General features: G+C 40.8%; 1 protein-coding gene across 1 annotated transcript in view; it reads right to left on the reverse strand.

Annotated features, from left to right (window-relative positions):
* The window catches only part of ADAMTS2 (ADAM metallopeptidase with thrombospondin type 1 motif 2), a 361,463-nt gene that overhangs the window by 47,995 nt on the left and 288,164 nt on the right, over nucleotides 1–25,304 (reverse strand). The window contains exons 6-10 of the mRNA XM_054976819.1: nucleotides 24,781–24,937; nucleotides 23,261–23,366; nucleotides 21,422–21,565; nucleotides 17,121–17,253; nucleotides 12,669–12,782 (exon numbers count right to left, since the gene is read on the reverse strand). Coding sequence (XP_054832794.1) covers nucleotides 12,669–12,782; nucleotides 17,121–17,253; nucleotides 21,422–21,565; nucleotides 23,261–23,366; nucleotides 24,781–24,937 — 654 coding nt within the window. The remainder of the gene's footprint in view (nucleotides 1–12,668; nucleotides 12,783–17,120; nucleotides 17,254–21,421; nucleotides 21,566–23,260; nucleotides 23,367–24,780; nucleotides 24,938–25,304) is intronic.

Raw genomic sequence — 25,304 nt, forward strand, 5'->3', positions numbered from 1 at the left:
CAGACAGCTCTTCTTGAGATCTTTCCTTAATACATTTTTTTCACATTTTCAGACTGAATTATGATACTTTATTTAAGGAAGATTCTACTGTATTCCAACATATTTTGGCCCTGACAGTAGGCTTGCCAGCTTCCAGGTGGTGTCCAGAAATCTCTTGGAATTACAATTGATCTTGAGCTGACAGAGATCAGCTTTCCTGGAGAAAATGGCTGCCCTGGAAGGTAGACTCTATGGCATTATACCCAGATGAGGTTCCTCTCTTCTGCAAATCCAGGCACCCCCAGGCTCCACCCCTAAAATCTCCAGGAGCTGGCAACCTTACCTTACAGGGCATATCAATAAGATCCCAATTTCATGAGACAGTTGTGCAAAAGGCAAGCCCCTATTTTAAGGATTGAGTCATCTAGGAAATATTTTCAATGCAGCTTCTTTGGACTTACACTGAATAAAGAGCTGTACATCTTTATATTGCTTTAACAGAGAGTCTTTTGAGACAGATATGTAAGAGAAGTCAACACTTACCTATGTCCACATGAAACTACCTTATACTGATTCAGACCATTGGTCTATCAAGGTCAGTAGGGTTTATTCTGGCTAGCAACAGGGTCTCAGGCAGAAACGTCTATCACATTACCAATATCTGATTCTTTTAAATGGAGAAGCCAGGAATTAAACCTGGGATCTTTTGCACGCAAAACAGATGCTCTATCACTCAACCATGACTAGAGATGGGCATGAACAACAATATGAACTAAAAAACCCCACGAACAGCCCAATCTACTGTTTGCGAACAAGCTGTTCGTGAGGCCCCATTCTAAACGAACAGGTGGTCATTGCAAGCCTCGTCCATTGCTGTTGCTGTTCATCAAGCCAGACAGTCTGGCACCTGCAATCAATTCCCTTGGCAACTCAGGCAGGGATTGTCTGAACTCTGTCTGAATTCCTGCTGTTGCCCTGGAAGCCCCAATCTAAACCCAATTTAGCTTGATAGGCAGGTCTTCCTTCCAAGTGTGGACTGGAGCTCCAAATTTGTTACAAGAAGAAAAGACCAGGGGGGAAGGGGGCTCCCAGCTCTGGCTTTCAGGGAGAGACAGCTGCTGTTAGAGAAACAGGATGAGTGCATTGGAGCTTGAATTTTCTTTGTGTGTGGTGGGATAGGGATCTACCCCTTCAGGTTCCAGGGCTGCTGCCAGGCTCTGGACCAAGCTATTATTTATTATTGGTACCTTTCCTGCTGCCTGCTCAGGTAGAGTTTCTGGGAGTGGTGCAGTTGGGATCTACCCCTTCAAGTTCCAGGGCTGCTGCCAGGCTCTGGGGCCAAGCTATTATTTATTATTGGTACATTTCCTACTGCCTGCTCAGGTAGGGTTTCTGGGAGTGGTGCAGTAGGGATCTTGATGGCTGGAGGAGAGCCTGCTGGCCCCCACGAACAACGAACAACGAACATGTTGGTGAACAGGATCATGTTCATCAATGTTCGTTGTTCGTGGATGGTAACGAACAACGAACACCATGTTTGAGTTTTTTTCTGTTTGTGCCCATGTCTAATCATGACCCCATTATTATAGATGTAGCCATTGCAGACTTACAGTTTATTGGAGAATTCTATCATATGTAAAATTCAGTATTGCATATTCATCATAATTTAGGTATGAATAAGATTTGAAATAGAACAAATGATAGATCAAATGATAATTGAGGGCCATGTGAACAAAACCTCATTTATGTTCAGTTAATTCTGTTCTTTTAACAGCCCTAGATGCCTATATTTTACTGAATAACTATTTCACCCTGTGAGATTATGATTGAAACAATATATAAAGAAATAATCTGAGGAATCAATATGCATACTGGGGTGGCCTAAAATATGTTTGGTAGCAGATCAGTTAGATACACAAAGGGGGAAAAGTATAATTGGTTCTTTTGAACTTCACCCATTATGTATGAGATTTTGTGGTGAACTGCAAAACATATTCACCCATGGCTAACATTTTCAGTTTCTTTAATGCAGCAAAGTTCTGCCTATGACAAGGTTATTTCTATGTCCCTTTATGACACAACAATGTATGGACAGGGCTGGTTTAGCCCATTCCATCTGTTAATCTACTAAAGAGTACTTATGAGGGCTGTATCAACCAAAAAGGCTGTGGAAGCCAGTGAAAATTCTTTTGGAAAGTCCAATTTTCTCTGTCTCTGTGGTGACTAACACAGCACATATTTATCCATCTGTCTCCTGTCTGGGAGAAGCTGAGGTCAGCTTTCTCCGTGTGAAATCATCTGGACTATGTTGATTGCCTTTGGAGAACATTTTTTCCCTTGGTTAATTTCCTCTACAGTATCTTTTATTTGATTCTCCACCTTTTATGGAAGAAAACTAAATGGCATATGAGAACATGCAAGGAAATGAAAAGATGGACGGTTTATATCCCTTTGCCCCAGTTCCTTTCCCTGCAATGAATTAATTATTAGAGTTAGGGTGAATGGGGTTCAGAAAAGTTTTCTTTAAAACTATAATTCCCCCCCTCCCACACCCATCACCATCAATTCAGAGGCAAATTCGGCCTTCTTTTTTCTCTGAAGCAACCACACAAGGAATGGAAAAACTGGATAGGAAACAATGGAAGAAAGACTCACTATGACATCTGTCACACATCTCAGGTCTCTTCTGTATGGTGAACTTTACATCAGGCTTTTTGTGTATTCATCCCATAAGAATTGGATCCACTTTATTCATCAGTTCTGACCCCATATGCTTCGATTCTTTAATTCTACACTTGGAGGGAGTTGAACCAAAGTGATGTCTGTTTTTTGATTTTTGCACTAGAAAAATGCCCCAGTTCTGCTGCAGGCTTTGAGAACTCATCAGTTTCCTCAGTCGATTGCTGATGAACCTCACATGGTTTTTGTCTTTTTTCATGACACCAAAGTTGCAACATTGCAATTTTGCTATTTTTTTTAATTCATAAAAAAAGTTGATTGGTTGCTGTTCAACCAATCAGGATGCAGGAAAATAAAGGGGAGGGTGAAAGGCTAGGTCTCTCACCAAAGAATGCATTCTATATTTTAACTTTCCTGGCGGAAAAACACATCAGGGTATGTGTGCACAGAGAAAAGCTGCAGAAAAGCCAGGTAAAGACTGATTCTGTGGTAGCTGCAGCCTTTCTCCATGCGGAATGTAAAAAAGTCTAGGGCCGTTTCCAGACGGCTTACCTGCCTCCAGAACGTCGCGCCATGTTGCGGGGAAAACGCGAAATATCGCATTTTCTCGTGCGAGTTTTCCGCGACGTCGTGCAAAACTCGTGCGAGAAAACGCGATATTTCGCGTTTTATCCGCAACATGGCGTGACGATCCAGAGGCAGGAAAGCCATCTGGAAACGGCCTAGGAAGCAGTTTGGAGTTTTAATTGAGGTATTTTGACAGTATGCATAGAAGTCTGGAGAGAAATTGATGCAGTATGAGACCAGAACCAATGAAAAAAACCTGTGCGGGAAAAAACTGAGAGCTTACAAATCCTGCAAATTAAGAGCAACTATCGTTTCTAGCAACCCCTCCCAATGTTAATTATTCTTTAAAATATAACTTTTGAATTTTGGAGAGATTCTTATAAACTGTCTACACTGTATATTTAAAGTGTGAATAAGTAGCCTCAGAAAATGGACAAACAAGAACTTAAATGTCTATGGACTGTAAGGACCAAATTTCTATTAGACAAACTTTGCTCTCCCTTCCATATTGTTGCACAGACATCTCCCACTTTCATTCTTTATGCCCTCATAGAATGTCCCCAGCATTGCAACATCCAGATTCATGGGTGAGTCAAATATCTGCATGCTCTTTCTACCTTCCCATAAACCTAACCACTCCCAGTGAATTCTTCGGACCTCACCTTCCTGACTAGAAGACAGAAGGATCATCTAAAAATGCTGTTATTCAACATTGAAGGAAATCTGCTGTTGGTTTCATTGCTGATGGATAGGCTGAGTTTTGCTGCTCTATATCAGCAGCACTTGAGGCTCAGAAGGGTTAAGAGAAACTATCAGCAAGCTACAGCTAGCTAAACAAAATCAATGTAATAACCAGTTTCTGGCACTTAATTCCTTCAGCTGTTGCAAAGCCAGGATGTTTTCCTGACGCACCAACCATGTTTAGATTGGCTTGCAATTTTCATAATGGCTGATGGGAACAGAGGTATGAAATCATGATAACTTCATGCCTATAAACTGTGTGTGTGGAGGGGGCGGGGATGGGGAATCTTTCTGAACATACGTCTTTAACTGATTGTAATTCTGTTCACCATTTCCCTGACAATCTTCCAATGAAAATATTCTGATAGAGTTGAGCTACTTTCTTCATGCACTTAACTGAGATGGAATCTGCTTTGTAGCTGAATGAAACGGAATATGTATGACCTGATTCACATGTCTTTGTTGGCCATGGCTGATTTAGTAGCTAAGAGAGCTCTTGGTACAAATGTCTATTCACAACAGTGAGTCTTGCAAGCCTGTCCTAAGCCTGTTAGATTTATTTTTATTTTACTTCATTTATACCTAGCCTTTCTCCACAGTGGGGACCCAAAGTCACTTACATCATTCTCTCTTTTGTATTTTTTCCTCACAACAATCCTGTGAGGTAGGTTAGGCTGAGAATATGTGACTGGCTGAAGGTCTCCCAGCAAGTTTCATGGCAGAGTGGGTATTCAAACCTGGGGCTCCCAGATCCAAGTCTGTCTCACTAGCCACTACACCATATTTGTTCCTTGTTCCTCCTTTATGGAGTTCAGACCACGTCAGGGTGATCTTCCATCCAGGTATTGCTCAGAACAGATTTGTCAGCTTTTGCACTAGAACTTCATCACATACGTAACTTTTGACAATCATTTGTAGCTTACTTCCTCATATATTTGTGTAGGATTGCAGCTTAATGATTTCTTTTAAAGTGTAACAAAAGGAAAAACATTAAGGAGTAACCTATTCAGCCCAATTGTAGTGGGCAGGAATGCTGTTTTGTTGTTTTTCTGATGAGAGGTAATAAAATATTCTTTATTGAGGACAAGGCATTTTTGAATCTGATATATCTCAGGAATAAACTATTTTCTTCTGCAAAATTCATTGTCAATCTTGAAGTCTTAGCTTTTGTTTGGAAAACATCCAGAGCACAATGGAAGTCATAATATAACTGTAAAACAACAATGAAGGGTGATGAGGAATCCACTCACCCCTAGTTGTGTATTTCTCCTTCACATGCTATTTTTCTAGGTATGGAAGGGATTTGGGGGTTATTAAACAGCATTCAACTCTGTGCACTCCCACCTGCAATATGAATCAGTCCAGTCCAGAAACTACCTCAGAAGTAAGCTTGTGTGAATAATGGGCAATCACACATGGACACATGAAGATGCCTTATACTGAATCAGACCACCAGTCCATCAAAGTCAGTATTGTCTACGCCGACTGACAGTAGCTATCCAGCATCTCAGGTAAAGGTCTTTCACATTACCTACTACCTCATCCTTTTCTAACTGGAGATGTTGGAGATTGAAGCTGGGACCTTCTGCACATAATATCGCTCTAGCACCAGCAGAACTAGATCGAAGTGCAATGGCGGTGTCAGTGCAGGTTCACCTATGTACAAGCCAGAACTAGGTAGTGTTGGGGGTGTAGTAGGGGAGAAATGATTCAGACCATTTCTCCAGATCTGGAGAAGCTTTCACACAGTTGCAAAAGCAACTGTGATGGACTGCACTTTAAAAGCCTGGAAGTGCTGTACAAACCACTGAAGGATTGTCAAGGATTAATCCCTCAGACACAGAGAGTTTTGAGTGGCTCCAGGGAATCTGGTTGGGTAGCATGAGCTAGAAAGAGAAGGGTCTATTTCCAGCCCTAGCTGAGAGGAATTGAGTGCGAAGAGTTGGGAGATGGAGTCCTAACTGAAAGCAGTTTAACACTAACTGGGGAGAATTGGGGAAAAATTGGCAAGGAAGTTTGGGAAGTAGGTGCAGACTCCCAACTGGGCCAAAGGAAGAGGATAGTTCTTTTAAAGAGAGATTGTCCCTTCCCAGTCAAACAGGGAGGTAACTCTGGAGAGTGAAGAGTTCCCTGGTTGGGTGTGGTTAGAAACTGCGCGCGCTCGCGCGCACACACACACACACACACACACACAAGTGCTTGGGGAAAACCAATAGCCTCAAAACTTAAGCATTCAACTGTGAAGAGCAAAAGAACTAAAGTCTGTGCATCTACTGATTTTTATGTAGGTTGAATTGCCTCAGGAATTTTCAGCACCTGATTTCACCTGACCTTTCCTCTCTAACATAAATAAACTAGTTAGTTTTGAATTTTAAAAACCCCTCTGGTGCCATTTCTGCTGTTTAAGGACTAAGAAGAGGGGAGGAGGAGGAGGAGGGAACGTCATAGCAACACAGAGCACAAGTAACTTTCTGGCTGAGCATCAAGCACTTGGCTATGCTACTTCAGGTCAAACATTTACGATTCCTTTTGTCTTTCAAGATCACACAACCCATCCACATAGTGGTGGAAAATGCTGTCAAGTTCATAGCTGACTTATGGCGACCCCTGCTGGGGTTTTCCAGGCAAGAGACTAACAGAGGTGGTTTGCCATTGCCTGCCTCTGCAACCCTGGTCTTCTTTGGAGGTCTCCTATTCAATTACTAATACAGCAGCACAAACAGAAACTGCAGACAGTGTTCTACTGCAGCTCCCTACAAGGGAGGGATGAATATACAATCTTCCAAACAGATGAATCTGGAAGAATGGGCAACTCCAGCTGCAGGGGTGGATGAGGCATGAGGCTAACTTTGCCAGCAAAGAACATAGTTGCATTACGTAACTTCTTGAACATTTTTATGCAACGGAAATACTTAATACACCATTAATATACACAAAACACTGTGGCATATTCTTAAAAGCAACAGCCTTTTTGAGTCCTGCTTTTATTTAAAAGACTATGGAGAAGGAATGAGATGATAGGCAACCTCTTTGTAGTGCTGCACAAGAGCCAAATAGTTTCATGAAAGAAATCAATGCAGTTCACTCAAGAAACCCATCATCACTTTCAGGAAGCCAGAAAAATATCTTGCCAAAATGATACATCAGGCATAACAACACTAAAACACTGCTACATTATATTTTTATTATCCTGGTAACCACCAACCAATAACAGTTTGAAAAGAGGATAATAGAAATATTACTTAATAACATATGCAAAATACTAAAACTAGAAAGGGTTTTCAAAAGCAGGTATTAGATACAAAGTGTAGGCTAGAAAGTATGAAAGGCATACAGTACAGGGAAAGGATGAGAAAGGTTGTATCTCTGCTAGATGGAGGATGTTTAAATCTTTCAAAAGCCACCCCCCAAAAAACAACCCTGGGCAAATGGGCTACTTTAACACCAGTATATATACAACTCTACACAACTGCCCCACCTACTTAAGAGTTACTGCAACAGATGGAGCTCAGCTGTTTTATACTGAAAACCATTCAATAAAAAAGAAAAAAAATAAAACGAAAAGAAGAAAAATATGAATGTCTCTTTAACCTGTACAGCTAACAGTCTTAAAGAGGACACTGGAGAGGTGGTATGAGCATTTCCTAAATAAATAAATAATAAATACAGAGTACTTTCGTTTCAGCTTGGCCATACCCTGTTACAAAAAAAGATAGGTAAGCAACTACTGCACAGATAAAGAGTAAGAGAGAAAGAGGTAAGAGAGAAGGCACCTAGTCTGTCCCCCACAGCTTGAACAGCACTGACATGACAGCATAATATATCTTTTTATCATACTAGACCCTGCACAAACTCCTTTATAGGAAAAAAAAGACAAATAGGGAAGAATATTCTTTTAGCAACCAAGTAAAAGTGGATCTAGGTGGCCATTTACCACCTAGTATCATGGAGTATAACTGCACAATAACCCAATTTATTATATTATTCTTAGGGATAAGGAGCTTCTAATCACATATGGGGAGAGGAAGATGGCATGGTATAACCCAATCTCAGCAGATCTCAGAAGCTAAACGTCAGTACTTGTATGGGAGACCGGCAATGAAGATAGCACAGAGGAAAGCAATGCCAAACCATTTCTGCTTCTCCCTTGCCTTGAAGGCCCCTTGCTGGGGTCATCATAAGTCTGTGAGACTTGATGGCACATTCATATGTAATCACATATAAAGTGTGGACATGTGTGGAAATTATTGTTTTGTTTATTTAAATGTTTCTAGTCATTTAAAGGAACCCAACACTATCTACCATTGGTCAAGGAGACTTCTACAATAAAAGGAGTCTCCAGAAGTTGGCCAGTTGATGTATGTAGAGATAGGAGAAAATGATCTCCTTATGTGTAGAATTGGAGGGGCAGCAACATCCTGCCCATCTTTCATCAGCCTCCCATCCCACCTTCCCATCTCACCAACAACTGCCTCCTTCACCTCCGCCTTGCCTGCCTCACCTCCACTGCCTCAACTTGTCTCACAGCTGGGAGGTGAAATGGCTACACTTCCTTGCTGCCTCATTGCAACAGACCTCCTAATAAACAGAGCAGCAAGCCATGCTTCCTGAACTCTCATTGGATTCCTTCCTCTTGTGAGATAGTGGCTACCATTTTGGCTACCTGGCAACTGGCAGCTGAAAAATATGGCTGAATTCTCACGAAAGGATGAGAGTCCTATAAGGCATGTACATTTTGTGATGTGGTTTTTAAAGAGGCCAGAGTGTAGTGAAGCATGTGGAAGCACGGAGGATTAGCTACTCTGGCTCCCAGGTGAGGGTGAAGGCAACAGCAGCTGGCACTTTAAATTAAGCTGGCACTGTGTGGAAGGTGCACTATGAGAACTTTTTTCTAGGATGGCCAATATTCTTATACAGGGAATTAGGGACAGGATTTTGGTCCATAACCTAGTCCATTAAGCCCGTCGATCTTTCAAATCTGTTACATGGAATTCCAGCTTTCCACAACAGATCACTAGTATTCCCACATCTGTTTCTGCATGTGGAATCGATGCCACATCGGCCATCGATTCTCCACTGGGGACCAAATCTAGAAAAGGACCCATATGCAGAAGCCTGATCCAATGCAGACGAGACCCTTGCTGAACCAGGCTGACTTTATTTAGCAAAACAAACAAGTACTAACTTCCGATCTTTGGCCTGTTTAGCAGTAGGCAGTACAGTTATCCATTTTCTGATAATCCACAGCAAAAGAGGAGATTACAAAACAAACTCAATTTTCTCCTTTTAAGCAATATAAATAGGTGGGATGAAATTGCCTCCCCCCTTCCCCTCCACCTGCTCAGCAGTAGTCTGATAACATCATAAAATATGTATACATTTGGGCTTGTAGAAAATAATACAAATGAGATACAGAAAAGCTCTGCAAGGTCAGATCTACCATTTTCTTACACCAGCAGTTCAAATTTGTTTTGTATATTTTATTCTGTGATAGTTTGTCTATTCGTGAATCGTGATCCTTTCCCCCCCATATACTTGGATTTTTGGAAAAGGATAATAACTCAGTTATTTTAACATGCAAAGTTTGTGCTATACAGCAACAATAAAAACCTTTCCCAAGAGAAGAGATTTTCAGCATTGCATTATTATTATACTTTTTATTGGGCTCATTACTCATATTTATTCCCTCTTGTCAGGGATTTTAGTGAACTATTAGGCTTTTTATTAGACTAGTTGCATAAAGGCTAATTGTTATATTCAAAAGCACCAATAAAACCTGGTTTCAGAATTCAGAAGACTGCCTTATCCCTTGTTAATTTGTTCAATAAAACACTGTTTTAATGGATTTATTTTACAGCAAAGGCTATAAACTCATTAATTAACAGGAGTTCAGATGGAAAGAAAAACAGACAAGAGATAAATAACATATGACTTTAAACTGAAAGAAAAATCTAATGAGATTTCATACCTACCACTATCAGCATAGGAACTACTCATCTAAGATCTCATGTGGTCCTGGAGTTTTTGCAGGAAGGAACCACTTAGCTAGTGCCAAAGAGATGGTTCCTTCCCCAGCAATTGATGCTGCCCTTCCTTTCGCTAGATGACATACACATGGGAAAGTTCCATGTCATTGATCCTGTTTATGTGGTTAGTTTATTCTCCTGTTACAAGAAGAACACAGGAAGAAGCTACAAAATCGGTTCCAATGCTGCTGTGTGATATCCATGAAGTGGAGATTGTAGGTTCGATTCTGCACAAAATCTCCACTGATGGAAGGGATTTCCATCAACAGAGTCATAGATCCAGAGGAGTTAGTTGTGTTAGAGCCAAGCTACAAGTGACGCCTGACACAGGTTGGACACCTGTCAGCTTCCCTCAAGTTTTGATGGGAAATTTAGGCGTCCTGGTCTTGCAGCTGTAATGGAGAGCCAAGCTGCAACCAGGATGCCTACATTTCCCATCAAAACTTGAGGTAGGCTGACAAGTGTCCAACCTGTGTAAGGCGTCACTTGTAGCTTGGCTCTCAGTCTACAAAATAGCAAGGAGTCCAGTAGCACCTTTAAGACTAACAAAGTTTATTGTAGTATAAGCTTTTGAGAATCACAGTTCTCTTCATCAGTTCTCTTTGTCAGAGGCATCTGACGAAGAGAACTGTGATTCTCGGAAGCTTACGCTACAATAAAGTTTGGTTAGTCTTAAAGGTGCTACTGGAATCTGCTATTTTTCATCAACAGAGTGAAACTTTCTTTCCCTCTCATTGCAACCCCAAATACCCCCCAGCGGTGTTGCTTGAGGACAGGGACCTACCTCCCTGGAACATTCTGAGGGGGAATTGGAAAAAGACACCTTCCTCTTCCATCACTGGAAATTTTCCACTGGATCCAACACAGGTACTTATAATTTATTTAGCTGTTTCTCCATAAATTATGTCAAATGTGTCTTATGCTGAAGTCAATAAAAACTCTAAGGTGCATTAAAGCCAGCAATAAATCATGTTAATGAAACAGCATCAAAAATACAGAGCAGAGATTCAACAAGAAATTAAAAAATGCAAGATAAACTAGCAAGTAAAGTCCTACCAATGTTTTTACATGGAGAAGATCTGAGTGTAGATTGTTCCAGCTTTCTGTTCTAATACTTATTTAATTGTTACGCACATAAGCAGAAGTGTCAATTTTATAAATAAAGAAGGAATTAACTACAGATGAATTAAAATAATTATTGCAGCATAAAGGTTAGAGAGAATGTTCTTATACAAAACTAGCGCAAGTGCATATTACTAAGAGACAAGTGAGTAAGCCTTAAGGACCTGTGGGGGACACCTCATTACCCTTGTATCCCCCTCCCAATGCTATTTCCTTTTCCCCTCCTCCTGGAAGCCCCCACATCCTCTCCCACTTTGCTGCTTCTTTTTATCCTTCCCTATCAACCTTCTTTGCCCCCTAGTCTTTAGTCTAGGGGTTGCTGCCAGGCCTAGACCCAATAAGTCCTCACCCCAGGGCAGCGGGGAGAGGAACAGGAATGGCCTGTGAGGCCAAAATATCCATGAAATGGCCCTGTCCCTTCATCCTGCCTTTAACTGACAGAAATCAAGTCTTGATGGCTGGCAATACTATTGTGGCTGCCTAGCAATCCCCACAATAACTACTCATAGGGCATTCATTTTTTAAATGCTATAGGCACTGCTTTTATCATTTGCATGTTTTGAATTTTTTTTTCAGATTTTAGATTTTTCTGCAAACCTGAGAATTTCTCAGATTTGTAGAAAGATGTGGCTTGTCTGGTCATGGTCCCAATCTCCAGATTTAAGTATCCACAGATGGGGCCATGCCCTCCCACTATCGAAAATATAGTCCCCTATCTGCAGGTGGATAAAGATCCAAGGACTGTGCTGGCTTTGGCCAAGTACCTCTCCACCATATTTTCTTTAAAGAAATAAAGACTCCTTATCTGCTGCCTAAGATCACTGGATCGAAGGAGCTTAAAGAAAAAGGAAAGATGGGACCATGCTGAGATTCAGATATACTGATAAGCGGCAAACCAGCAATGACTTGGGGTGGCACTTAATTTCCCCTGTATCTCCTTTCCCTACACTATCTCCTTTTCCTCTGTCCCAGCAACCCCGTGGGGAAGATTAGACTGAGAGAGAGTGACTGGGCCAAGATCACTCAACAAGCTTCCATGGCAGAGTGGGGATTGAAACCTGAGATACAGTCATATTAGTGCAGCTTTTCTCAGGCCTAGGCCAAAAGAAACTGCATCTACTTGAAAAGCCATCTCCCCCTGCGATCCAGGACAATATCTGAGCCAAGTCCCAAGTCTGTGTACTGTCCACTTAGGCCCAGACCTGTGTAGTGCTTTGTTGTGTAGTAGCATCCATCCTTTTCTATTAACCTTTCAAAAAAAAATTTCCCACAAAGTCTGGGATATGCATTTTAATGATTTCAGTCTCTAAGTCCCTTCAGTCCACGTTTCCTATTTATCTTCAGCTTTAAACACACTAAACTCCTTTAGCATGAATTTTATGTTCGAAACGAACCATCTCTACAGATCTTAATTATTTCTGATTTTCAATATGGTGTTCCACCATATGTAGGCTCAGAAGAAACAATCATAACTGGCCCTTCCTGCTTATGTAGATTCTTGTGCTTATCCTTTCACCACATTCAGTAAAGTGATAACTGCATACAATCTCTCACCTTTCCAGGAGCACACATGGTTCCGTCCAATGGAGGCCCCTTCTTTGTTTTGCAGAAATAAGGGTTGTCAGGATGGCTACACCAAAGCTGTTTGCAAGGATCAAAGGTACGGAACTAGAAGAAAAGGACATGTGCTCATAAATTGCATCTAGAAAAAGAATATTCCATTCACAGTACATGAACAAAATTTTGGGCAAAATACACAAAAATATTTCTTGAATAATTTCATATAACATTCCATTAGCTACAGTTCGTTACAAACACATATTACAGTAGACCGCTCTTGAGGTTAAGAAGGCATAAACAATGGCCACTAGGTCAGGATCAGGTAGATGAGGGTCACTCACTCTTACTTTATGGGATTGGCAAAAATCAATCCTGAACATCACTGTAACCTGGATTGCAGTTACTGCAAATCAAGAACACTCCAGGGCTACAAACATGATGTCTCAAGGCAGCCTGAACACCACTGTGTATTGCTGCCCTCGCAATCATTATCAGTTCACTCTTCTCTGTATTCAACCTCAGTCAATTCCTTTGCAGCCAACCCGCTCTCCCATTGGCTAGACACTATATAAGCATCAAGGCTATACGATGAATAAAAGAATATGCGATTAGCACTCTGTACAGTATTTTGTCAGCACTACTGCACAGGAACAACAAATTAGGATCTGCTCTGATGACTACTAGGATGCAGTAAACATAGGTACAGATTATAGATTAATGGCAGTGACTTTAAAAATTCAGTAATAGTATCTTGTCTCGAAAGAGAAACAGATTGGAGATTATTAATACATGCGCTCATGGAGATTCTTCTGCTCACAGCCAGGACGCATAGGGTCTCATTAAACAATTTGCTAACTGCAGGTGGGTTGGAGTAAACCCCAACTCAGCTCACATTCAACATGTGACTCAGTGCTCACCTTTAAAATGGAGGCGGGGCACAAATAACCTTTCAAGTGCACCCAGAGGCAGGAGGAGCATCACCATTCTCTCTCTTCTTCACCGTATAGTTTCACTAGCATAGAAGGGCAGTGAGGGGAGGGCTACTTTTCTTACTACCAGTTCCACATGTCTGGACAGGGCCAGGAGTCACTAGTAGTGGAACCAGCAGTAGGACAAAATGTCCACTTCCCAGAGCCCTTTTCTGCTCATGGAAGCCCATTAGGTAGATATTAGCAGAGTTGCATTTTTTTGCATGAAACCAGAGGGTGTAGGAGCTTTGGGTGGTTGGGTGTGCATGGGAGAGAGAAAACTTACACTCAGAGCCTTAGTTACATTTCATGTCTTGTCTGATCAGACCCTACGTCTTTATAATGATCACCACCACAGAGGTCGTTGGGATTCTAATTCTTCTTGTGCTAAGGAGCTAGACTAATCTTAACTAAGCATAATGTTTCTTATTGCTCATATATACATGATAAATGGAACGTATTTGTCACACACAAAGACATGAAAGCCATTTGATTTGCCTCATACACATCAATAAATGGAAACACTGCTTGTAAAATTTGTCTTATGTATCCAATAAAATGGAAACAACAGACAAGAATTGACAACAACAAGCAGAGTAGGTTCTAACTTTAAATGATATTTGCTCACCCTCTTCATTGATCACTCCAGGATTAGGGCGTTCACATTATAAACCACAGTTTCTGTTGCTTTAGTAAACTCAAGGCTCATAAGTAGATGACAAGCTGGAAGTTCTGTGAACAAAGCTCTTCGTATGTCTCTTCCTGTCCTCTAAAAATCAGGTATTGGGGGGGGGGGGCGGAATTCAGATTGGAATTGTGAAGTAAAGGAAAGTTAAATCTTCCCACTGCACCATTCATTTTCCTTAAGTGAATTATTATTTGCTCTGATAGGTCAGTGGTGCTGCATGACCATTTCAGGTTATGAAAATGGCATTTATTTAACACCCCCCTATCTCACAGTCCTGATCTGAACCTCGTCCCTGTGTGCCAGATTTTTAAGAAAAAAAAATAACCTGGGAGCTCCACTGAGAGATCTCCCAGTTTCTCATCTGCTTGAGCCCCTTCCTCTGTCTAGCATTTAGTGGTTAGAGTTGAAAAAGAATTGGAAGTTAGTTTGTTTTTTTAACAGCAGATTCATTTTTACCTTATGTTATATAAAAATGGCTTTAAAACACTGACAACCTGTTCTAATCCTTGACAGTTCTGATTTAAAATCTAAATAATTATCTACAATTATCTACAAACTACAATGGAGGAGATAATTCTTCCCCATGTGGATGCAGCACTCAGAAAGATCATCATAGGACAAAAATAGGGTTGTTAAGTAGAGTTCTCTTAATTCCTCTTTGCCCAATTTCTCCCCGAATCCAGAATTCCGTTTCAATTCCTTCTTTTCGGAATTTGAATCAATTTCAAATCAATTCCTCTTTCATGAAGAGAAAAATTCTATTTAGAACGCTAAGAAGTAATGTGTTTATTTAATAATGATGATGATGATGATGATGATGATAATGATGATGATAATAATAATAATAAAGTTTGATTTATACACCACCATTCAGGATAACTTAACGCCCACTCAGAGCAGTTTACAAAGTATGTCATCATTATCCCCACAACAATCAGGTGGGTGGGGCTGGGAGAGCTCCTATAAGCTGTGACTGACCCAAGGTCACCCAGCTGGCTACAAGTGGAGGAGTGGGGAATCAAACCCAGCTCTCCAGATTACAGTCCCGCTGCTCTTAACCATTATACCAAACTGGCTCTCTTATATATTTATACTGGCTGTCTTATATTTATATACTACAAGCATAGTTGAACAATTAAGAACAAGGTGAGCCATTTAAGAAACAAACACAAGCCAGGAACATATACTTGCTGAATCAGACAACTTTTAACCTTTGCATTGTATTACAGTGGCATAACAGGCAGAAATCCACAGGTGAGGAAATCTACACTATCACGTTTGAGAAAAAAGAACTTCCACTCCCCATAACAACCCTAGACAAAAGGCTCCCTTTCCTCCTCCTTCCTTGGTGTGCACATGTACAGCAGAAGTGTGGAATTCTCATACCTCTATCTGGCTATTCCGTCCATTTGGTCCAGTTAGTAAATATCTACATTAAATATATTATTTATTAGATTTATACTAATTTAGTTTTTCCAAACTAAAGTTTGTGTTATTTCAAAATCTAAATTAGGATTTTGGAGGAATCAAACAGAATGGTAAGGGGATGCTTCTAAGACAAAGTAAATGCCAATAGTGATGTTCTGGCAACTCCAACAGGACATGCACAATAGCATGTTCTGTTCTGTTCTGTTCTGTTCTGTTCTGTGAATAGAACATCATGGGGATTATTGATACATGTGGGGACAAATATAGATAACATTTCTCAGGAGGCATGTATTTGGAGAGGAACTACTGATTTGAAATTAGAAGGAATGGATGGGAAAACAGCAACAGTATTTTATCTAGCCACAGAAATTTTATGTAAAACAGATTGCTTTCATGGGTTTTTATGTAACAAATCATGTATCTTAAAGTGAATGTATACTATCCTGATGCTACTCTCAGCACTGAAGATCTAAAGGTAGGAGCTGGCAGAAGATGTTTGTTTCCTTATGGTTTATATCTTGTGATCATTTGCTATAGGGGTGAGGTGAAAGGAAACACATCTCTGTTTTAGTACTGTGGATCTAGGGAAGCCACAGATATACTGAGCTAGAAGTGGATCTTGTAATACTAAATTAAAGTGGCCAGGATTTGCCCTTGGAATGTTAAATAGAAGATAGTTCCAAATACTAAGGTGAGCTATCCTTAATAAGGACTTCGTAGTTGTATATGTGTTCACAATAGCAAATCCCTATGAATGCATGTTGCATTACACTTCAGGAAAAAGGAGCAGAGGTCATTGCACAAATCGGGCTTTTCATTATATCCAGGAGTTAACATGACAACATGAATTATACCTTCTTACTATTATTACACGTTTTTCAAAAACTCTTAACAGATGTAAAGCACAACAATTTGTGTAATTCAGGAATAAAAAACAAGAGTGTTTACATGAATTTGTGATGCCTCAGAGTTTGCTATTATTTTCACTTTGTGTTAGTAGGATACACTGAGTTGGAGCTCATATATCTGTTCTGCAAGCAGAGGTGTTCTCTTCTGGCAGAAGGAGCCTCAGAATGGATCCAACCCAATCCTCTTCTCAGGCTCCTCACAGTGTAGAGTTGCTAACCTTAAGGAGGGAACCTGGAGATCTCCTACTACTGCAATTAATCTCTAGACTACAGAGATCAGTTCCCCTGGAGAAAATGGCTGCTTTGGAGGATGGACTTTATGACATTATACCTTGCTGATGTTCTTCACCAGGCTCCACCCACAAATATCCAGGAATTTCCCAACCCAGAGTTGACAATCCTATTGCAGAGGCAGCTGAAAAATCTGAGGTACAGCAGGATTGCATTTACTCACAGCTGTGCACATCATGTAACCCAAACCAAAATCAAAACGGCACTGCTCGTTCATTGAGTAGTAAATCCCTGGCAGCTGAGGCGGGGAAGGCCAGTCATGGTCAAAAGGATCATCACGCAAGCAGTCGTAGGAACTGCAATGGACAAAAATTACAGCCACAGATGGGAATGTGAGACTTTTGCAGTGTTTGTGGTTTCAATTCATATTTATTTCAAACAAAATAAGTACATATGTTCTCAGAAATGAATTATACAAAGCACAGTTAATACTAGGGGTATACAAAATGGAATTCCCAAGTTGAAGATATACTTGGAAATCACTGTTTTGAATCATTTACCTTGATTTTCTGGAATGGTAACACAAATCCAAGATGTTTGCAATAACAAAACTTTCCCGTAAAAAAACCCCATTTCCCCCCAAGTTTTAATGCTTACCACGCAACATAAGCAGCACATACTTTTCCCCTACTGTTTTCCTGGACAATGGTGCTTCACCTTTCCAATCAGACCCTTGCAAGGGAGGAGTACAGAGCTCTTCTAGCCAATCCTAAGATGCAGAGAGCTGCCATTCTCCTTCCCCTCTCCTTTGTGAGTTGGAGAGACAGCTTTCTTTCTCTATGAATATAGAAAGCCTGGGCTTTTTCAGGGGCCCATAGAATTCAAACCCTTTATTCAATTTGCTTGAATCTAGGATGTTCTTTGAAAGACAGGCAGAAGACACGACCTACAATTTTGGTGACATTTGGTTGATTAAAAACTATTTAACACCCCCCCCTGGTCCTCCATAGGGAATAACAGAAGTGTAATTATGATGCTGGGGCACTTTGTTCAGAGGTCCCTAGAATTTAAACCTTTTGTCCAATTTGCTTGAAACATGGGGGTTCCTTGAAGGACAGGCTGAAGTCACTCTGCTGCCATTTTGGTGATCTTTGGTTGAAAAACAATTATTCCAGCCCCACCTCCCCATAGGGAATGATGAAAGTCCCCCATTGGGAATGATGGGGAAAACTGCTAATCTCATTCCTTACTTTGTTAAACAGACCACAACAAGGAAACATGGCAAAAAGTTTTCAGCAGAAAGTTAAAAGTCAGTCACTGTAAGAGTAGGAAAATGAAATGAATGTAGATGGACTGGGGAGTGGGGTTATGCTGGTTTGAGTGCTCCTGCTAGGCTGTTGCCATTTTAGAAATTACTAGAGATAAGTGTGGCTACAAAGAAAAAGACTTACTTTGAGGATGTCTGTAAAATCAACCCCCTTTGACCATTTTAAAGTGCTGATTAAGCCCACAGTGCGCTAGGATCAGGTGATCTTGTTTTCCCCATGCTGAAACAATCCTCCCCATTGGGGACACAAGATTGCTTGATCTGCTGTACTACAGGCTCTTACAGCATTTTTAAATGGCCAAATTCATCTCTAAAATGGCATCAGCAACTACAGGTCATACGAATTGAAAGGGGGGGAGAAGAAACAAGAATGAGCCCTCAGCAGTTTGCTTTCACCCAGAGCCTTGCTGCAACACAAGCCTCAAGCCACTCTTTAGTGCAATCCAAAAAAACCCATCCCGCAACAAGCAGTTCCTCTGAGCCGGTAACCAGCTGGAAAATGAAACCGTGGCTCTGTGCTGAGTCTTATATACTAAACGCTCACATAGAGAATAATAGGAGCTCCCTGGTTGGCAGCCAGAGCTGTCTATCAAGGCTTTCAGGGTAAGATTGGTGTGTTTCAAGGGTAGCAGAAGGTCTGCAGGCGGCTCCTATGTTGCCTAGGGAATTGACTGCTCAGTGCCGGAATGTCTGGTTTCATGGACCGACGGACCGGCCATGTCATGCCCATGAGAAAAGGTGCATCCCACGACCCACCAGCTTGTGAATGTCAAACCAGCCCAGTCTGTGTAAAATTTTGGTCTGTTTTTTGGTTTGTGCCCACCTCTTCTCTTGAGCATGCTCAGGTCAGTTTCACTTTTATATTTGCTCAACTGCCATTTGCTCTAGTGTATTTTCACCTTATTAGAGTTAGCTGAGATCCATTTTTCTTAGAACAATAGCAGACAACTCCAAAGCCATGAAGGACTTTGTATGTTAAACCCAATCCTGACAAAGCAAAAGTGCTGATGGTGGGCTGTCTGAGTAGATTAAGGGAGGCGAACTTGCTTCTTCTTGACAGTGACAGTTCTTTTGAAGGGATGGATAAGAGTCTGAGAATGGTCTGGAATCCAGTATTGACCCATAACTCTCAGGTACAGCATGGTGGGCATGATGCGTGGCTGGTGTCTGGTGGACCAGACTGGAACAGATGACTGTCTTGTAGCAGGCACAGGCATAGAACCCTGCTACTTGTCACATACCTCAGGAGAGCTGTTTTTACAGCTTAAACTGGTGAGCTATTAGCAGCACCCTTCCACCCCATCCTACTCTGAGGATATCGGCCTTCTCACTATTATCCATAAACTTATATCCTCCCACGTGTTATAGCTGGAAGCAGCAGATGGTGGTCTACAGCAGTCTACTTATGGACGTAGCCAGACCATAGGGAACATCTAAAACCTATATTGCAGTACCCTGATCTAGCTGCACTGGCTGCCTGCTAGCTACCATGCCTAGTTCAAGGCATTGGTTATGATCTTTGCAAAAGCTGACTTCAACGGACTTAGAAAAGTGTAACTCTGCTTAAGACTGCATGCTGAAATGACCTAGGAGCAGCATATTTGTCAAAGCATTGCCTTTCCATATGAACCTCTTTGTTCTTTAAGAGCTGCCATAAAAACCTTATGTTAGGCTTCTTTATTACATGAAATGACATCTTAAAGAGTCAGGGCAGAGTGTTTGCTGTGAATGCAGCACAACTTTGAAATTTGCTTTTCAGTGAGGCTCACTAAGGGCCCAACTGGATATGTCAGTGTCCCTGTATCGGACAGGGGACTGCCACTGTCATTTTAAAGCCTCTCCCGGGTGATTAAAAATACTGCCAGGACCTGGGCCCACATGACAGTGAGACAAGGTACACTTGTCTCCTCCTCCCACCACACCTTTACAAGTGCCAAAAAAAGCCATTGGGTGGCCATTTTGGCACTTGAAATGGTGCAAGTGGAGGAAGAAGGGTGCCTTGTCTTGCCACACAGCAGGCCTGGATCCTCATGGCATTTTTAAATCATCTGTGTTAGGTTTTAAAATGGCAGTGGTATCCCTGTGTCAGACACATGGATCCTGTCACATCTAGTTTGGCCTCAAGTCACTGGCATTTGAGAACAAAGTGTTTTTTAAACAGTACTTTAAAAATCGTTTTTACTTGTCTTGTTACTTTGTCAGTTATTTCATTATGTAACTTGATTTAAGATTTTTATAATTTACCTATAAATTTTAGAAGGCTAGAAGGAAGGAATTAAGGAAACAAATTGTATTGGGATTAGGAGCTAATTAGAAGCCAGCACAGTCACACTGCATATATTTCAGGTTCACCATCTCACTGAGGAGGCAGACTGTGACTTCCAGTATCACCTGATATTTCATAAGCATCTTCAAGGGCAGACTTCTGTAGAGTCTGTTACAATAGTCAATTCTCATAGTTACAAATGCACAGACAACAATTACAAGATTCAGAGTTACCTCCTGTGGTATCCACATAGTATATCTATTTCAGCTTCAAAAGATGGCACAATACATTTTTGATAGCAATGAATCACATCTATTCATCAAATAATCTTTTTGTGTCTGTTCTTTAAAAAATGACAGACTCTCAATTGAACAAGTCTATTTTTTTAAAAAGGCACTGGCATAAAACCAGATCATTTTAATCTATTTGCATTTAATTATACCTAAAATTATTGTTTTAAGAGAACTGACAAAAAACATATATTGAAAAGTGAGAAAACAAATTTATTTGCTATGTTGCCCCTGTACAAGCTGTTAGAAATTGTAATTTATGTTTTTATGGCCTTTATCCCATGAATGTGCCCTGACCTGGACAGCCCAAGTGAGCCTGATCTCGTCAGAGCTCAGAAGCTAAGCAGGGTCAGCCTTGGTTAGTAATTGGATGGGAGACCTCCAATGAAGGCTAGGGTTGCAGAGGCAGCCAATGGCAAACCACCTCTGTTAGTCTCTTGCCATGAAAACCCCACTAGGGGTCACCATAAGTCAGCTATGACTTGAGGGCACTCTCTACCACCTCCACCCCCTGAATGTAATCTCTATATTACTAGCAGGATTGTTTTATGTTTAAATTCCAAACTTCATACCTACCCAAATAATGATATATAAAAAGCTTCAGTCTAGAATAATAGATGACATTTCATCATTCTACTCACTGAAGATATCGGTTCAGCTCCTGCTGGCTGCATCGAGACCAATGGAAACGATGGAATGCAGCCTGGACCAGAGGAGCCATTATGCTTCCCATACGGACTTCATCTCCACATCTGTTCCCTTGGCCATCGTGTTCCATGCCTAATCTAGAAGAAAACATGGTAGAACAGAGCCTCTTGAAGATTTTATTGCCTTATTTTAATATTCTTTCTTTTCTACCAGTTGTTAATTAGTATTTTCATTTAATTTGTGTATTACTTATTTGTTCTATTTGTATGACATCCTTCTTTTGAGAAGCTCAAAAGAGTGTACATAGGATTCCCAGAGGTCTTTCACTCAGGTACCTACCAGGACCACATAGTACCAAAACGGCAAGGCCTTTTCCGTGGCCTGAAAACCCCAGGCATCCAACTGTCCTAAGCTGCAACCCAGTTACCAAGAGGGAAAACACTGACACTATGACATAAAAAAACCTGTAGATCAAGCATATTTCCCTGTACCAATGACATGTAAGTGTATAGAGTGTCCAGATCTGATGAGATTTGTTGGAGTCAGTGAGAACCAGTATTAGAACAGAATAAGCAACATTCTAACCACTAACTTGCTAGTCCAGCCAAGGCCCTGTTAAGCTTACTCAGGTATCTTTGGTGAAAGATCTTATCAAAAGATTTTGGGAAGTCTAAGTAAATAATGTCTACCGGATCACCCTTATCCATATGCTTCCTAAACCTCTCAAAAACACTTTGGCATTTGAATGCACATGCAAGTGCACGCAGACACACATGCACTCACACATACACCCTGAATGTGGATAAACTGTATGAAACAGATTTCAGCATCACTCCTCCATATCAGCAGATGGCAATGCTCTTCTCCCACCACCCCTCTGATAAACCCTACTATAAACAGAACACCAATATCAGTATCCATAGTGGAAGGAATGCCATCCTGCTCCCCTCTCCCATTCAGAGCCTTCTTATATCCCTATACAGCTCTTTCTCTCTGCACAATGAAGCACTCACATTCAGAGGTTGAATAACTAGTATTCAAGTGAGAGGGAGGACTGAGTTCAAGCAAGTGAAGTGGGCACAGAATTCCTCACCCTCAAAATGGCCCAGTAAAAGCAAGATCACAGGACAGGGGTGTTCTGTTGAGTCCTATTGCAATCCCTGCACATGCTAACAGATGACCTGAAGTTATGTCTATGTTCTCATTAGATACCATTTTCAGCATGTGAAGCTAAAATACAGGAAAAATTAATTCGGATACAGGTGTAAAAAACAGGGTCTTGAACTCTGTCTTTTACACTGGTAGAAGGTGGAAAGGGGAGCAGTTTGCGGATTCCCCCCTCCTACTACAAACCTCTGCTACACACACACAATTCCCTGTGGTCCTCTGGTCTCTGCCACCAGACATGATTTACAAGGGCACAGAAGGCTGCAGGACGAGATGAGAAGTCTGAGATTTCACTTCTGCAAGCATAGCTCTACTCATGCTAGTAGGGCTCAAGCCTGGAAGCTTTCTTGTTCTTGCCTTAATCATAAATAATATCTGGTTCACAATATCCCTGGTATGTTATATTGTCTATGACAGAAGAGAATACATTGAAAGTTGTTCTTAAAGGACACTAATCTTAACAGGAAAATATGTTCTTGGTTCAGGAGTTCCAAGGCACCCATGTGGCAGCCTTGACTAGAATAACTTTCCTATATTTTCCAAAGGAAGAAACCAATCTGTTGATGTCTTCCATTGTTTGCATATTTGTTTCTCTGACTGAAATCATGGCTAGTGGAAACCCCACCATTATACAATATATGAGGATCGATTAAAGTGCTACTTACACATGTCCCGTTTCATGGGCTACAACAAATGCTGAGGAGAAGCCATCTTCATGGTTGAGTGTACAGCTTCGGACTGGATGACACATGCCAGTAACAGGAGCATAGCCTATTTGGTAAGAATCAGGAAAATATAGTTTGCTTCCACACAGAGGATTATGGTTTATATCCTAAGGAGTAGGCACATTTTTTAAAATACTTTGTAATCAGGGTGCCTGAATTGTTTAACTGCATACCAAACATGTTATTTCTAGTAGTGAGATCTTCAGGATTCTGAAAAATTAAATGCTGACTTATAGGTATCATCAGTTAAGTCAGTGAGATGAGCAACTTGTGGCCACTTTTCATTATCTCAACACACACACACACACCTGTTTTAACGTCTATATAGTGATATATATTATTTCAGTAGTACATAAGCATTTTTGTCAGAAAGTTTGTCATGAGATAAATAAGTGTCTTAGGGCCAAGCTACAAGTGACAAATGACACTTGAACAGCAAGTGGATTGAGTGGAGTGCAAGTGAACAGGGAGAAATACACTTGCCGTTCAAGTGTCATTCGTCACTTGTAGCTTCGCCCACAGTTTGGCTTCTTACAAAAGTCATTTGTAAAATAATAGAGATTGCTTTGGCCTGGGGATGACATAAGTGACATAGAGTTTGAACAATTTTCCAGTTGTCCAGAATGCAACCCAAACTGTACTCCCCAAGAAGTTAATTCCTATTACAATGTGCAGTTTACTTGATCTCCTTTCCTGTTTGCTTTTTGCCACACAGGGTCTAATCTTCAAAATCAGTAGCTAAGAAGCTAAAATTTAAGCAAGTGAAACAAATTAGCAATTTGGGATACGGTTGGTGGAAAAGTAGCCTTAAATAATTTCAATTAATCAATTATTTATTTACTTATTTGTATTTTATTTATTTATGTCATTTATAGTCTGCCTTTCTCACTGAGACTCAAGGCGGATTACATAATGTGAGATTAGTAAAATCAGTATCAAGGACATTTACATACAGCGTCAAGGACATTTCCATAGACAATGCCATAGGATAAACAAATACAAGTTTACAAAGACAAAACATTAGCAAGGATCCAAAACAGAGCTGAAGAATTGCTGAAACAGAACATAATCATTTCCATGACTGATATTAGACAACATGAAGCACAGGTAGTATACAGGAGTACAAATTTAAAGCAACAGATAATATGTAAGGCAACATAGTAGAGACGCCTATGGTCCCTATTATATATTATTGTTGATCAACTTATTTCACATACAGCCTTCATAAAGCAGGATCCAAAAGAATACAAGAAAGCAAATTGCTCTGTGATGCTGCACAGACGAAACTTGCCAAGATGAAAGAGGAACAAGGTGGGGTAGGAGGAGGGCTCTAGGAGGCTTAAGGCAAATACAGCTTTGCTGCTACATAATTTGTGAAATGTCAATGAAATTCAATCTGTTGTATCATGATTTAGTAGAGATAACATTATATAATAGGTTCTGTTCCATACAGAGCTTACCTTGCATTCCAGAGGGGCCAAAATCCTGCCTTGTAAGAAAAATAGCATGATCATGATATTCAGCATGTCCAGTATCAGGTTTCTGCTGTAGGTAGGCCCAGCGACAGACATTCTCTAAACTTTGAGAAGGGTTACCGATCTCAATTAAGCTCATGGACTAAATGATTAAAGACAAAAAAAAATAATGTTTTGAGCCTACTTGTCTCTCTTAAGAACCTTTAAGTTATTTCAGTAGTAAGTTATATATCTTTTATGGCAAAGTTATAACAACTAAGCCTGTAAATTTAAGCTAGGGTCCCATTCTCTCAGTGGGGGCGGGGGATCCCCCACTCCCACCCTCTGTCCTCCTGCTGCCTCTCACCTGGCCTTTGGGGGAGAAAGGTGCAGGAACAGGTCAACAACCCGCTGGAGCTCTCTCCTGAGTGCTCCGTGTTCCATGTTGTGTTGAGAATGACATCATTCCCAGTACAATGCAGAAGTGTTCTGGAGAGAGAACACTGTATGCGCATTCAAGATTAAGTACT

This window comes from Eublepharis macularius, chromosome 4, assembly GCF_028583425.1.
Source record: "Eublepharis macularius isolate TG4126 chromosome 4, MPM_Emac_v1.0, whole genome shotgun sequence".
In the NCBI taxonomy this organism is placed as follows: domain Eukaryota; kingdom Metazoa; phylum Chordata; class Lepidosauria; order Squamata; family Eublepharidae; genus Eublepharis; species Eublepharis macularius.